At 38.2% G+C, this 17,138-nt stretch overlaps 1 protein-coding gene across 11 annotated transcripts in view; it reads right to left on the reverse strand.

Moving 5' to 3' along the window:
• LOC101155647 (TRAF2 and NCK-interacting protein kinase) overlaps positions 1 to 17,138 on the reverse strand; it is a 69,772-nt gene that overhangs the window by 29,609 nt on the left and 23,025 nt on the right. For all 11 annotated transcript variants that reach the window (XM_023951375.1, XM_023951373.1, XM_023951374.1 and 8 more), the window contains exons 3-6: positions 3,811 to 3,867; positions 2,860 to 2,985; positions 935 to 1,045; positions 203 to 293 (exon numbers count right to left, since the gene is read on the reverse strand). In XM_023951375.1, the coding sequence (XP_023807143.1) occupies positions 203 to 293; positions 935 to 1,045; positions 2,860 to 2,985; positions 3,811 to 3,867 (385 nt within the window). The remainder of the gene's footprint in view (positions 1 to 202; positions 294 to 934; positions 1,046 to 2,859; positions 2,986 to 3,810; positions 3,868 to 17,138) is intronic.

Consider the following 17,138-nt stretch of genomic DNA (forward strand, 5'->3'; position numbering starts at 1 on the left):
TTACAGTGGATGATAAAGTCACTTCCTCAGCAGTCTGCACTGTTAATAGTGACAGATATGCAAAACAGAGGCCAGTATTCAGCATAACCACACACACACACACAAATATACACCGCTATACCACAGGAAAGTTGATACCCCACATGTACTGCCCTCCCAGTCCTAAAGCGGTTTTGTCAAGTATGGTTAGACTTGGTCTGACCTAGTTTGACCTCAGCGTTCTCCGTCAGCAGCACGTTCTGTCCCTTGATGTCTCTGTGGATGACCTTGTGCTGGTGGAGATGAGCCAGACCCTGCAGACACAGACCGAGACAGGAATGCCGCTGTGGCGATGAGTCGAGCTGCGATTGTTTTTCAAGAAAGAGCTCATTTCCAGAAGGAAGTGTCCTTGAGGGTGAACCATTAAAACCACCAGGGCAAAAAAAAAAAGAAATGTGTGCAAAAAAACTCTGAATAGAACAATCGTCTTCACATTTGAAGAAAGAAACTGAAGTAAGAAGAGCCCATAAATCAAACCAAAAGCATACAGTGAAACCAGTAAAGAGAATTTAAAAAGAAATTCATGTGAAAAAGCCAAAATAAGTTACATTTAATAGAAAAATGTAGAGGTCCTGCTGCCCTATATTTAATGTTGTTGTTGTTGGTGGCCATGATGACTCTTGTGTCACAAGAATGCAGAAAAGGCTTAAAAACCAGTCAAATATTTTGAGAAACACTCTAAAACATGGAAGATAACAAGATTGGCTTTTAATAAAGAAAGAGGATAAACGTCAACACTATTTGCAAGGTGTGCCACTTGAAACTGTCTGAATCACACCCCAAATTGGAGAAAACAACAAATGAGTGATGCCTTCGAGATTAATAAAGGTTACACAATACAGTACATGACAATTCTTTTACAACTTTTAAGATCAAGCTGCAACTTGTTACTTACTCTGAGAATCTCTCTGCAAATGTAGGACGTCCACTCCTCCTTTAGAGAATTTCCCTTTGTGTTTTTGATCAAATCCGTCACCGAGCCGGCGCCGCAAAACTCCATCACCAGCTGGAAACACGCAAGCAAAGCTGAGTTTAGGAAGCCTGTCTCTCTCAAAGACCCACTCCAATCAAAAAATCCTGTTTTTGGAGTTTTTAAACATGTTCTTGTGGCATTTCTTTGGATGATAGAGGACCTACAGTGTATGATGACAGTCGAGCTCAAAATTGCATTTCTGAGTATTTCTTTATTCAAGTTATATTGAATCATGGGCAAAATGTTGTTTGAAAGAGAGCATATTTGTGACTTAGAAAATACGCTGAGCGGGCCACAAGCTCCTTTCGCTGAGCTCTCGGCAACGGGAAGGGGGGCGCGACTGCTCTGTGCCAACAGTCCCATCCACAACACAGAGATGAATTTCTAATGAACTACTGCTGCTCTAAAGAAAGAAAATGCTTTTAAGTAAGTCTAAAAACTGCATAATCCTAATGAAAAGACCACTAAATGCATTTAAAATAGACATAAAGATGATCAGAGTTGGTCTTTAAGAAACTTCAGCTAAAAGCATAGCAACAACTACAGAGAAAAATCACAAATTATGCAAGATCAAAGTTATAATTACCAGCAGTGACATGCTTTTTGGTTTGGAACACAAAATATGGCATACAAATTAATGTATTAGCCTTTTTTGGTGCAGATCAAAATTCCTGATTCCTGGTTTCAACAGAAAATGAGTCTCTGAGAAACCAAAGATTTTTTGTCAAATCCCGCCTGGTCTGAATTAAAGCCTGTCCTTTAATTCAGAAGAGGGATTTAACTTGGACCTCCGCCATGGATCCATTTATGTCATTTTGGTATTCCAGTCACTCCTGGGAAGGTTCACCACGGTTCCCAGTTGAGACTTTCTTTCCCATCTCTTCTATTTTTTTTTTTTATTTGCATCACCATGTGCAATAGACCTGTTTATATGCTCTACTTTGTCAGACAATTAAATTCTTGACTCAGCAGATCTGGGTGTGGGAAGTGAAACCAAACTCAGCTTGGAGGTGAATCACAGTTTTTTTTTTGCACAATAAGGGATGTATTTACTTTTCACGTGTCTCTTACAAACAAAATCATCAATCAAAAAATGACAGTTGTCTATTATGTGTGGTTATCTTTCCTTTAACTCCTATTAGACAACATTAACAACAATTTGGTAACGTAATAAAGTATATTGAAAGTTGATCATAGTAAGAGACTTCATGTCAATCAAATCCCAAAGCAGATGGAGGACTGCCTTATATGAAGCTGTGGGCACAGTTTTTTTCTTATATGTTCTAATGGAATACAATCATTTCAATATTTATTTCCTGTTTCTGTGTTTTAAGACAGGTTTATGTCAACAGACTAAATCGAGAGGATTTTAGGAGCCCCAACAAGTAAAATCTAAAAAAAAAATAGAGCAACCGTTTTAAATTAATCTGTTTGCTTCATGGAGAAAAATTTAATTCCCTGGTCTTGATATCATTCCCAGCATGCACATAGGTGGGTGGACACAATATCAGCTCAGTCACAGCCCCACAATCAGCACTCTTGATTAGAGGAAGTCAGAGCTGCAGAGAAACAGCCGAACTCCTCTAACCTTATTTGTGAGTTTGCAGCATATATATATAAAAAAAAAAAATGCGCAGTACTTAATAATTATACAGTCTTGCACAATCCAGCCCATTCCCTGAACACACTAAGGTGCAGGTGATCTGTGTGTCCTCCTGTTTTTGCTGATAAATACACCAGTTATAGCAAAAAAATGTTTCTTCAAATCAAGTTTTTTTTTAAGAGGTTTTATCCTCCCACTCAAACAATGAATGTGTGTGTGCACAAACAGAAAAAAATCGACATACCCATAGCTGGTCATCTATGCCCGGAGGGTTTTTCTTGATGAAAGCGCCGTAGTAGGTGGCGATGTTGCGGTTGTTGCTGTACTTCTTCAGCATGTTTATTTCTGCTTTAATCTCCTCCTCTTCATCCTGGCACAAAAAAATAATGAGTTTAGTGTAGAACTCCTATTTCTGACCCTTAACACATCTAATAGGATGCTAACAAACCAAAAGCAAATCGGGCTGATCGCACATTTGCATTTCGAATTTAAAGCAAAGCACACAGCTGGGCTACAAATTATCCACAGTAACTGCATTAACCTTTAATTACGTAGCTCCATTTTGGTGGCAATCTGCATCACAGTCAATGAAAGAAATTGTTATAGTGAATGATGATAACTTGAAATGACTGCTGCTTATTATGATTTCAGATGTTTTGCTTTGAAAATATAATTTGTTTGTTCTTGTAGCTCCTAAAGGATTCATATTTCTTTTGGTTTTATAAATAGTTAAAGGTAAATCACTTAACACATTTGTTAATTTACAGAATATCTTTCTGTTTAAGCCCTTCACTGTGCACATTCCTCTTTCTAATTCACCTCGTTCCCTGACTCATTCCTTCTGCAGACCCGGTGCTCCATCATTCCTGCACTCCCTCATTGTTTCGCTGGCAGCTGACAGGGAGGCACAGAATAAAAGGATCTCTAAATATAGCTGAGATTCCCTTCTGTTTTTACAGAAATGCCTCAGACCACACGGCAGTCCTGATACATCCAGCTAATATCACCATGGCGATGGGCTTGTCCTCGTTTCCTCCCTCCTGCATCCAGCGCCCACACAGACTCGCACAGACACTGATTCATCTCTCCTAATTAGATGCTGCGGTTGACAGTCAGATCATTACTCGAGATGATTTTCTTGGATTGGATATGTGAGTGTTTGTGTGTGTCTACGGCGCATGCGTGTGTGTCGTACCCCAGTGACATCCATGACCTTGATGGCTGCCAGCTGCCCTGTCTTAACATGGCGACCCTGGAGACAAGAGGAAAAGGGGACAAAGACAGGGAATGTTAGTGAAGGTGAAAGTTTTGCTTTTCAGGGAAGGAAATCTTGCCGTTTATGAATTATAATACACTTTAAAAACAGCAACATAGCAGCAAATACAGACAGAAAATCTTTTTTTGAAACTTTCATTGATGCTTTAAGGGGCAGACAAGTGCCAGAAAGTAGAACAATCAGAATTCACCATTTGTCAGTTTGCTGGGACATTCAAAGTCTCACAAATGGGTCAATATTAAAGTAAAAAAGTTCAAGGAAGCAGTTTTTAAAGACTTTTTTGCCCATATGGCATAGAGATGCTACCAATTTTCAGCCTAAAACAAATCTGTATACTACACCATTGAAGCGAATCATCAAGAAGGTGAATCTTTGCATCTCTGCTGGAAAACCGCATATTTACAATGAAAGTGTCGAACATGTGTTACATTTAAGAAGGATTTATTATTTATTGCTTTACACCAGGCTTAGTATGAGCCAATTGAAAGGGGCATGGCTGCAGACAAGATGGTGCCTGATATATTACACAATACAATTTCCCCTGACAGCAACCCCAGGGGCGGAGCTACAGGGGCGTCAATATTAGTATCAATACATCCAAAAGTGCTCAGAATTGTAGAAAAAGTTTTAATAAACTTAAATCAGGGGAAGAAAAAAAAGTGACTGTTGAGGGTCACCAGATAAAATAGTTCTTGAAGGGACTTCCAGTTCCTGACATTAATATCTGAAGCTAGGTCGTCTTGACTGAAAGCTTTTTCTTCATTTTTATTTGCTCATTAAAAAAGCATTTTTATGAATGTTTTCTTTTTTTTTTTGTTATGGTAAAATACACAAATCACATATCAAACCATGACCCCGACATCATGAGCTAAATCAGGAAGAAAGTGTACAAAATACATTGCCAAATAAGTAATTTGTTAAACTGCTGAAGTATTTTCGGTAAGGCTCAGGAATCAAATTTTCATCAAAAAAAGAAACGAAAGTTCCACTAAATAAAACTTTAAGACATGCAGTTGTTATTCACATTGACAGTTGCTCAGAAAGCCATCAGCGCTCTCTTTTTCCTGAAAAAACTGCACACATTCTATGTCAAACCTCTGGTTGACATACTTTTGTGTGACATTAGCTAAAGTAACTTTAATTTAACCTGTATTGGCTTCTTTTTAGACATTTACCAAACCGTGATAAACCCAAAGTGAGTGTGCACAGATGGCGTCTGTGCCGCCCTGCAGCCATTCTCCCAGTGTCGGCCCTTTCAAAGAGTTCAGCGGCAGTGAAGTGGCTGTTTGATGGTAAGTGTTCTTCAAGGCTGCTCGAGACTTCTGCATATTGGCACAAACAAATCAGTCCGTGCGTAAGAAATTTCACGTGTGAAAAACAAAAGAAAGACACTTCAGACGCCACTGTTGAGAAATATCAAGGCTGCGAGAGCGCCTGAGGGATTTGGAGGGCGAGGAACTAGAAAACTGGAAGCTGAGGGGCAAATGGAAATCCCAAGTGCTTCATTTGCAACAGAGCAGCTGTGGCAGAGATTAACTAATGAAGCTAACAAGGACAGATACTCTAAAACCTCTGACAGCTATTCCCTCCACCTGTCTGGACTTGAAAGATTAGCATATTACTGTCCAATCAGAAGAGCTTAGCCATAGCAATACATACACTCTCAAAACAAGGACGACTGTTGTCCTTCAGGAGTTGTTACAAACCAGAAGGCTGTAACCCTTGTGCTATCCTAGGCACTTTGACATTGGGAGTTGGGTCATCTAGACCCACTAGACAGTGCGCTGAAACTGTTTTCTTCAATGATTTGTGATCTTCACTGGTGTCCATGGATTACATGAAATCTTTTCACCTTTATCCACCTTTGTCATGGTAGGGAGAACACATCAATGTAAGGGTGGGGTCATCTAAGATAGCACAAGAGAGCAGTTTTAAAAAGCTGTTCTACAGATCCATTCAGAGCAACATGCAGCAAAAACATGTTGATTTTGAATGTATTTCAGTTTTTCTCACTTTGTAAAATTACAACCAACATCGTCTTAAGGTTTTTTATACATAAAATACCAGAAATTAGGGGTGTGTGGCTTTCCTTCTAACATGATTGATACTCATCTGGATACATGGTCCACCAATTTATACAGTCAAATTATTTTACCTAAATGGATACAGTCTTGAGATACAGTCTTGCTGTTGAAAAAAGGGTTATCATGTAGGTTTAGTGAACACAACACACATCCCTCAATGTGGTTCACCTTCAGCCAATTGGAATTGACCAGCTTGTGACTAGACGTCTTTTTGGCGAAAACATCAGAGACACAAAAAAAGAAACTGACAAAAAATGATTATTTACTCTCTGATCAATTGTATACCTTTTCCCAAACATAATCTTGGTATTCAACCGATACTGCCGTTACTTCCTGATCAAATTTTCAATACTTATCTGTCTGTCTGCTTGTTGTATTGCCCTTCAGTGTGATTACTTCAATGAAACCAAGTTCTTTATAACACTGTTTGAAAATAATATTCTAAGAAAATGATCAACTGATCACACTAAAGAAATGTTTTATTTTCACTCAGAAATATGATCTTTGTACAAAAAAAAGTCAAACCTTTACGAAGTAAAAAGAAAAACCTAACAGCCATAAAATTTCAATTTTTTAATGATATCTCCATTATAGTATTCATCTACAGCAGGAATATGACTACATCAATAAAAGTTGTTAAAGGTTAATGTCATGAGTACATTTCACCAACCCAACATTTTCATTATTAAACAAAACACAACCTTATTATTTATTGATTGTACATTTACATTTAGGGTCTTGAGAGAAAATGATCTCAAAATGACATGGGGATTTGATTTAGGCTAAAGACGGTGCACTTTAAATATATATGGCCCACACACCCCGTCAAAGTAAGAGCTTCTAAAACCAGTGGGTGGTTGAATGTGTAAGGGCAATGAGGATCTGCTGGAAAAAGTAGGTCAGTGGTTTGTGTCTCTACATAAGGTCAAGATTTTTCCTGCAGAAAATCACCAATAAATGTATTTTACCACCACTGTACTTGAAATGTTAGAAGGGCTAGCATTAGTTATAATGTTGGTGTTTTTTACCTATCCATCAGCGTCACGTATGAATGTGCTTTCATAGCAAAACTACAGTTCAGGTAGAAATGACGTACATAAACTGCTTTAAAATGCATTTTTAACTATTGCTAACAATGAGCGGTAATGACCCCCAATTCACCACCTTTCTCATTTTAGATCTGCTTTTAAAGCCACTATGCTAACATTTAACATATTGCTTTCAAATGACATTATAGCTTTGGCTTCATTTTTTTTTTGTGTTCAGGAGAAAACTTTCATATTTACTGTAACCTTTACATTTTAAATTTGATTTTGGGAAAGATGCTTCTAAAACCAGTTTTACGAACAAATATTAGTATATATTGTAAGCTACATTAATACTCAATTACATAAATGTTTATTTTTGTCATTTTATAATTCTTTGAATTGTTCTTTGAATCAAATTTGAATCAAATTTTGCTTAAACTTTATTTAAATTTTAACTATGTATATATATATATATATATATATATATATATATATATATATATACACACACAAAAAATGTGTTTTTCTGGAGTTTTAAACATGAGGCTTCTTTTTTTTTGATGATAACAAAATTAGCCTCAAAATTGCATTTCTGAGTATTTCTTTCTTTAAAACTTTAAGGAGCAGACAAACATTTATAACGTAGCAAAAACAATTGATGGACCACAAGCCCCATGCATCCACTTTTAGACAACTAGATCCATGTACGTCCTTTTTTTCCTCATCTGACCTGTCATCAAAACTGTACGGCTGGATAGCTCCAATATTGTTTGCCATTTCTGTTGCACCAGTTATGTTAGGTTGGAGTTGTGTGCGACTGTAAGCGAGCTGGAGAGCTCAGTTCTAGCGAATTTATAATAAACCACTGTCGCTCTCCAGAAACTATGTCCTAAACAACACAGTTTTTTTATTCTAGCTAAAAACAGCAAAATCATATTTGGACAAACTACTGGGAACGTTTTTGAAATAGGTTAAGAGATGATTGGAATAGATATTTAATGATGTTTGTATCTTATCTAAAACCAACAAGTTTCAATGAACAAATCTTGCAATAAAATCCATTTTTGGTTATTTGTTCAATTTAACAACAGCATGTGAAAGTCATCTGGAGGACTTTGATGGTTTGACTTTTAAACTTGCTGATTAGTAATGAAAAGACAGCTGGGTTTTGACATGCTAATTTTGAGCCCACTATGCAAACTAAGCACCGCTGGAAGGTTAAACTCGCTGATCGGCCTCTCCCTCTTCTTCTGTCTGGGTCTCTTGCGCTCACACGCCCTCCAGCATGCCTCAAAACCAAAGTCCTGCCTCTGCGAGGCGAAAGATTGACCTAGGATTTCTCATTAGGATCAGGCTGCCCCAATTCCAGCAGAACAAGAGGCAGCTTTGTTGGAACTGCACAAAAGAATTACAGCCACTTACAAACCAAAAGCGCACACATGTGCTCGCAGACACATGCATGATAGAAAAAGATGGCCCCAACACAGAGACAAGAGCTCTTGCAAACACCCACACATGTGCTCAAAAACGAAGAGGCAGAACACAGATTAACTGAAGGAGGAGGGGACCAGCTAGACAGCAGGACAGTTAACGTGTCAGACAGATATTGGATGTTGGTATCATCAGAGCTGGATGAGGACTCATAAGTCCTAGCAAACTGACAACCTCCCCCTCTCGAATTCTGCTCATATTCTCTGCTCTGTAACCCATCCATGTGAAGTGACCGAGTTTAAGAGCAGCACCAGCGAGAGATCTGAACATTCCTTGGTACTCAACCATTTCCTGCTTTGTTTATTTAGAATTTCACAAGTAGAACACAAAGAGAAAGGAGTTAGAAAAGCTGATGTTCCAGAGTGTTCAATTACAAAGCAGTGCAGGAGAACAAAGTAAAGATCGCTTAGTCAAAAGGTGAAAATAATTTGAAGCCGTCAGTCTCAAGAGGCGATAAATGTCATATCTCTCACAGTTTGATGGCAAATCATTGACATTTCATGTATTGACCTTTTTGTAAGTTAGGGGAAAACTAAAAGCTTCTACTAATCAAGAAGCTAATTCAGGATTTAGTTTCCTGTTTTCACCTTTTAAAAAGAAGACCATGATTCAATCTACAAAAAAGTTAATTTTTAAGAAAATCGTGCTTTACCTTTTCTTTTTTTTACTTTTTGTTCGTTTCTCTCAATACGTCTCCATTAAAATATTTTTATCTGCAATTTTTTTTCTTTCTCAACCAGGATTTAAGTCTATGTAACAACACAAATACTGCATTTAAATGTTATAACTTCTGCCCTCAAAAGAAATTCTACAAACTGCTTACCAAGGAGGAACTGGAAAGAGATCTTCAGAGTGAAAACAAAAGTTCTTCATCTTTAAACTGTCTATGAACAAATTTTGCAATAACGCACCTCATGTTTCATTCATTCACATTATGTTCTTGCAAATAAATGTCACTTGTGCACAATTCAGCATTTCCAAAAAGATGTTTAAACTGTTGGAGAAGAAAATGGAATTAATTTTTTTACATTAGTAAGATTACTAACTGTGCAAAGTTAAAGCTCTCAAATACAGAGAATTTCTGAGAGAAACTTGAGGAAATTCAGTTTAGAACTGACCAATCCTGGATCTGAGAACCAGCTGCATGATTGAGGATTTTTTTTACCCTAAATTCATAAATATTTCCTTGTGATATAAAATATTGTTCATTTTTTAAATCTTTATGGCTTTTTAACCTGCAAATAGTTGTTTTTCCTCAGTAGGCGTGAGAAAAACAGCTAAACTAAACAATTGATTCAATTTCAACCAATAAGTTTGATTTAACATGCAATTCTAAAGTGAGTACGTCGCGTCCTGCATCTGATCAAAAGTGGAATTTTAATTACCCGAAGGAATAATTTTCAAAACTAACATTAAAGCTAAAATGCATTTCAGAAATCGCTTTGAAAGATAAGTTTTTAAGAATCAGTGTTACATTTTTCAGTGGGTCTATTTGGTAACCTGATTGTTTAAACTCCCACACTGATCATCTTTTAATCTATTTTAAAATCATTTTCAGTTATCTTTTTATTAAGGTTTTGCGGGTTTTAGGCTATATCAAAAACCTGTGTTGTTTTCTAGGACATAGTTTCTGCAGAGCAGCAGGAGATTATTGGAAATTCACCTAAAAGTTGTGAGGGGATCTGTGTTAGCCAGAGTAAGCCCGGCCCCATTTCCCACCAACTATGAGGCTCTCCCACTACCCTACAGCTCCTTACAACCCCAATATAACATTACTGGTGCAACAAAAATGGCGAGCAATATTTGAGCTATCCAGCCGTACAATTTGAACCCAAATGCCAGGTCAGAAAAGGAAAATGAAGACGTGGATGGAAGCTCGTGACCTGCCGATTGTAGCACTTACATCACAGCTACAGCAGCCTTTTTTGTCTGATCGTCATTCCTATAAATTTTAATTAATAAATACTCGGAAATGCAGTTTTAATTTTCTTTATCCTTCATCATAAGAAATAAGCCACAGGAACATGTAAAAAAACAACAACATGATTTTCATTGGAGTCTACAGTACTTGTATTTTGAAACAGAGATAATAGTAAGAAATGTGTGAAAGTGGTGCCTCTAAATGATATCTCAATCATAAATGTGGCGTCATACATTTATTCATACCTCTCCGTTAATAAAAAATGAAAATAGCTGCAGTCCTGTTAATGATAAATAATGCAGTGGACTTCACACAGTAAGCTGCCATCGTTCTCCCTCTGTGATCCATCCCATCCAGATCCAGCACTACTGAGCCTCACAGGCTGGTTTCTCCCTTCCTCCACTTGTTTGTTGTCTGCGTTTCTTCTCTGACCTAGATCTGCAGTTCCCACCTCCCTCCCTCTGCACTCCCCTCCCTCTGATTCTCTCTTACTATCTAAATCCTCTTAACTTCTCACAATCTCGTCTTTATGCCTTTTCATTAATTCCCCAAATCTCTCACCTACTTTTCCTTTTCCCGTCCCTTGTATTTTCTGTCTCTGTCAGTCTCACCCCTCTCAGCGCAGCCCTGAGAAAAACTGCTCCCATTTCAACACAACCAAACTGACCACTAATGTCAGAGAAACAACACCAGGCAGACAAATATGGCACGTGCAAATACTCTACAACACCAGCAGCGGCTAATATTGGCACATTAGGCTTTTCTGCAAACTGTAGTGTCTGACAAAAAGTCTGTTGCTATGCACATTTTTAAGACTCTTTCTAGGTACAAAACACGCAGCCATTGAATGTGCATTACAACCAAGTCAAACTTTTACCAAGTAGGGACTTGGATTTGGTTGTGACTTATGGGTGTTGTTGTTTTTTTTATTCATGGAAGTACCACCATTTGAAAATTATACATTGAGGAGAAATTAATGATTGCGGTTTGTGCCCGACAGACTTATATGACACCAAGTCTTTCATGTATCGGAATAGAGCTGTGAAAGAAAAAGCCTTTCACACCAAGCCTCTTCCAACTGTAGTTGGCAGACATGCACTAGTATCGATGAGCAACAGTCCAGTGTGAACATGGGCTAAATATGCGTCACATCCCCAATGTCAATGTAGTTTTAAACGACCATATACCAAAACTTTGTCTTCCGTTTCCTAATAGTCACGTTTTTTGCAACACAGTACTTTTATGAACCAACTATCAGTACTCTGCTGTTTTAATTCTTACAGAGTTCTTTCCATCTGTAGATCCATCAGCCCAGGTGTGTTTTGGCGATAACGGTCTGAACCTACGGGTTCTGTTCCACCCTGATGACCGTGCTGGAGGCAGAAAAGTGAAACAGAACTAACTGATCTCCTATCAGCCTGAAAGCAGAAACATCATGAAGGCGCTTTTCCTCTGCATCATCTCTGCAGCTCAGGTCCGTTCAAACAGGGTGAAAAATTCTAGATGGAGTCAAGGAATCAAAGCAAAGGATTTGCTTCTAAAAAAAGCCTTCATTTTTATGTCTGTTGCATTCATGTTTAAAAAACATTTTTACTGACTTGTTTGGCATACACGAAGAGTTGTAATAGTAATTCTATTTGAAAAGGAACTTAAATTAATTTGATTTAATTGAATGTTGTGAGTTTTTTAGGATCTTTTTTACACACACAAGAATAGAAACCAACTATCATTAATAAATTTAATAGAAACTCGAATGGTTTTTGAAACACTTTTATTTATTATTTTTTTAATCTTGGAAACTAATAGGTTAGACTCAGATTAAGTTATTTTAGAAGAGACATAGTTCCCAAAATTCTTGGTTTTGGATTGATGATCTGGAAATTAAATATCTGTTTTCTTTTTTATTTAATCATAAACAACTAAAAGCTAGATCTAAAGCAACCCTATTCTGTTTCAGGCTTTTGATCCACTGCTTTTAAACATTAACTTTCAGCTCTTCCGCATTCAGTCGAGGTGGCATCGGAGAAATTAAACTGTTCAGTTGGATTTTCTGCACCGATTTCTTCGGAAGCTTTCTCCATCACGTCTCAGAAACTCTCAGTGAGCTTTGTATGGATGTCTGGGCCTTCACTTTCTCCACAATCTGACCCTAATAACTGCTGTCCTAAAATACACGCCTGCAAATCGTAACACGCATACAACAGTTTACCCCAACATCTAACATATCTTTGCTCTATGGTCTCCAATCTCAGAATTTTGTGTAACAAATTGATTTTTGCCCAGTTTTTTCCTGCAGGGCAGTTGCTATTAGGGCTTAACCCGATGAAACAAGACCAAACAGAAACCTGATCTAAATTCATCTGTTTTTTCAGTTCCTTTTTATTCATGGAAAAAAGTAATCTGATCTGTAACAGGAATATTTCACTGAAACTGTCACATCTCATTCAATACAAGAGCACAAAGTTAAATATCTTTGCTTCATTTGTAGCAAACCCCACCACTTCTGTTCTGCATGCATTAGACTTAGAATATAGATCAATCTCCGGTTCCTACAAAACAACAAAGTACACCAATTCATTAGTCAGTTAAAAGTCTCCATTTTTTTTAATAAAACTTTAGGCTGATTTAAATCATAAAACATTCATCACGCTGTCCAAATTAGTCAAAGTCACAAAGCATCTTTTTCAGCAATTATCATCAGCGCATGATTATTATTAATTACATCTGCGGAGAGCTCCTGTAGAGAACAGCAGTGAGACAGCATGCATCTTGCTTTTCTTGGAATTAAAAAAAGAAGGTTGGTTTTATGGGTTTCTTTTGGCATTGAAGTCAAATGGTGATAGATTCAAACACTCCTCGCACTGCAGGCTGAAGACTAAAGAATACCTCCACCATTATTAACCTGTAGGACTAGTTTGAGAAGCCTAACCTGCTAACCCATGCCCTAATAAATCGTGCACTTAAAAATGAACATTCGCAAGTGTGCTTCAGAGAAACAATTAAGTGCTTCAACAAAGTCTTTTTTTTGTTTCTTTTGCCCTTGCCAAGTCAATTACACAAACATGCACTCTCAACGGACACATTTGCTATGCAGGACACTTCCTTTTGTAGCCTAGCAACAGTCTTGGCAGGCCAGAGTACAGTGGGCACACCACTCGAATATACACATCGCACGCCAGGGTGCACGCTTCCACAAAACCATGAAGACAGGGATTTGTGAGAGCTGCTCGATGGAGCCTTCTAACAGCATGTGGTAAAGTCAAAAGCAGAAATGTTTTCTGATCTTGGAGGGAACATTTGCAATCTGAAACGTTGTCCTCATTAAAATGCTAGAAATCGTTGAGGCCAAATTCAAAAACTCAAGGGGTTCTTAAATATTAACACCGCATTAACTCTGGACTTCACAAAAAAAAGTTTAGAAAAGCCATTTAACCCCCTACAAACTTGAGGCAAAAAATGACTAAGCAGGTATCATGTAAAAGCTGTGGTGTCCAAGCAAAAGTTTCACAAAAATGCATTTTTACCTATATTTTAATCTCATCTTCCACTGAAGACCATCTATCTGTCTATCCGTCCATCTACCGGTATCTATTTTTGAAACCTGCTATATTCCAAGTCTAGGTCATGGGGACACTGGAGCCAATGCATCCACTGAAGGACAAAGGTGGGGTACACAATGGACAGTTCAGCCGCCCATCACAGCACCACAGAAAGTAATTTATGAGTAATTATTTAAAAAAAAGTCTGCCTACTTGTACAAAATATATTTTCATTTTCCAGAAACTGGCAGATCCGTTTAGGAGGCCTCGTGGCTAAACAACCTTATACAAACAGACGATGTCTGATTGTTTTAAGTACTTGTGAATCGCTTTAAATAGTCACACAACTGGTTTTTCCAACTTTATATCCACTTTCCCCACACTTTGTCTAGAAACCGATAGAATAAAAAACAGAAAAGGTTTTAAAACCTCCAAAGTTGATTTGATTCATCAGGACACCAACCAGTTCTACCTGTTTGTGACTCCTCCTAATTGTAAATTGTTCACATAATTAGTGAAATTAGGTGCTTGCTTTTTGTGTTTGTGAACCAGTGCATGTCTTATAGAGAGGTTAATGACTTGTAACTGAAGTATAAATGCAAGTTTAAACTTTCCATCATTTTTTTCCTATTTTAAAACGAGGAAAACCCTATAAACTTTTCTAAGATCAGAGGGATTCTTCACAAAGTGCCAGCAGACTGCCAGATTGTGCTGTTAACTCTTTGCATAAAGGAAATGGGTCACTTTATAATCCTAATCTGTGACCTCTTGGTAATCCACCCTGTCACAGATGTCAAAAACTTCCTTAATGTCATGTAAGCATTTTTTTTCCTCATGTTTTCTGTCGCCAAACATCACTGAGCAGACGCAGGCTGAGGGATGAAGCCCTGCACCTCCTTTCCGTGCCTCTTTCTCCTCGTTTGTCCTTGACAGACAGAGTGAAACAGCTGTGAAACAAACTTACATTCACGCAAAGTTAACTTCAGCAGAGTTAAGGAAGAAGAACTTAAGGCAACATGTTGTTTTCATAACAACAGCCACTTTGATTTGGTCCAAAGGTGCTGCCAGGCCAGAGGAAAAGCTTTTTGAACACGACAAAACATGTTTGGCAGAGGATGTCTAAAAGAAATACACAAGCAATCCTCCCAGACTCATTGCAGCTCGGATACCTGCAGTGGATTCTGCAGCTGTGCGTGCACGCACACCTGTGTGCACAGGCGAGCGTGCACATTGATGTCCACGCACACACGCTGCTGGGAAATCAGTGAGGCAGTAAATAAAAGTGACAAAGGCCTCCGTTCCAATCTACCACTGCAATACCCAGGAAATTTAGAAGCACCCCAGGGCCACACTCACACACGAGCGAGGAGGCAGGTCCTGGCAGGGAGAGGTTTGAATATGAGACATAACAAGGACTGCTAAAGAAAAGAGTGTGGGAGAGCAAGATAGACAAGAGGGAGGAAGATGAGTGCAACAATATCACTGGCTGGGGTGATCCTTCGACTTTCAATGAGCCTCAATTTGGAGAATTAAAACAAAAGCCTCTGAAAAATAGCTGCTCGTTAACCTGCCTGCACAAAGAGCAACTACCTAATTAAGCTCCAAAAAAGCCTGTAAACCTGCACAGACATATAGAAATGCAGAAACTAATCCAAGCTCAGCAAAGGGATTTGGAAGCACAAACCCACTTTAAATGCCTAAGAAAAGCCAGAAATAAAACGCAAATACACTCAACTGTCACGTGAGGCTAATTAGATCAGATAGATGTTGGAAAGGAGGGAAGGCACATTACTGCTGATTTCATTGAATGCTAAATTGTGCTGTGTTGTGTAGAGGATTTTGCACGTCTGTTGTGTACTCAGAAAACAGCGAAAGTTTCTCCTCATGGTGATGATTCTTCATCCCTTGTGGATCTGAATCAGCTCTAAAAGGATAACCTCTCGTTGGATGAATGAGTGTGCAAAGCTTATTTATGTGGGCCACCACAGTGACCCAGATTAACGAAATGCACACTTAACGCTTAAGCAGATCTGATGTAAACAAAGAGTTTTCCTTTAATCCCCCCCCCCCCCCCCCAAAAAGTAACTAATCTTCCCTCTAGAACAGTGGCTTTTTTAACAACAAACTCAAAAACTGATTAACTACCCCATCCAATCATCTTTTGATCTCTTTTAAAAGTCTTTTAATTATGATTATGCCATTTTTAGACTAAATCGGAAAACCTGTCGATTTCTATTACATAGTTTCTGCAGAGCAGCAGGAGTTCATCAGATATTCACATCAGAGTTGTGGGTGAGACTGTATAGAGCAACTCCACCCCCCACCTCCCTTCCCTTCCCCATTGCTAGGAGCAAGGAGCTTGTGGCCAACCCAGCATTTTTTCTGTTATAAATAAGATTTTTTCCAAACAACATTATTTCATCTGCTTCTGATTTACAATGATTTGAATAGAGAAATACTCAGAAATGCAATCTGAGGCTTAATTTTCTTTATATATCTCCTCCATCATTAGAAAAATGACACAAGAACATGTTGAAAAATCCAAAAAGAAAAACAATTTTCATTGGAGTGGGTATTTAAGTGTCACAATCTTTTTAGATATTAAGATTTTTAGACAACCAGCTTGACCTTCCTGCTTCCTCTTTAAAATTCTTACATTTTAAATCAGATAAGCTCCTGCGGGAACCTAGAGTACACGGTTTCTTGTGCAGAGAAACAGAAAATCCCCGTTGAGAATAACCAATGAAAACCTTGAAAGATTTCTTTGAGACAAATGAGAGGCAGTTGAAAAAAGGGTTCTCACAGTGAAGTTTCCACCAAAAAAAAAAAAAAAAAAAAATCAACCAAATCAGAAGACAAAAGCATTTTTTTTATAAACCTTAATATTACAGAGCTTCTGATCTTGAATCAGGACCTATATTTTGGAAGTTAAAGAACGTTTTGAGCACAGACACCTTCCCAGAGCAGAATCTAGAGTGGTGATGATGCCCCTGATGCACTGAGCATTGCCCCATGCTTCTCATACCCATTATTGAAGTAACTTTCCAAAACAAGCGTCCCTGCCTGAGGCTTAGTTCCTGTCCCATCCTCTCAGCAGAACCATCCTGGCTCTGGTTCTGCTGCGGGTCTTTATTTTCCACTCCACTCTCATTCAAAGGCTGCTGCACGCTTGATTAGACTGAGC

The sequence above is a fragment of the Oryzias latipes genome, chromosome 22 (assembly GCF_002234675.1).
Source record: "Oryzias latipes chromosome 22, ASM223467v1".
Taxonomy (NCBI): Eukaryota; Metazoa; Chordata; class Actinopteri; order Beloniformes; family Adrianichthyidae; genus Oryzias; species Oryzias latipes.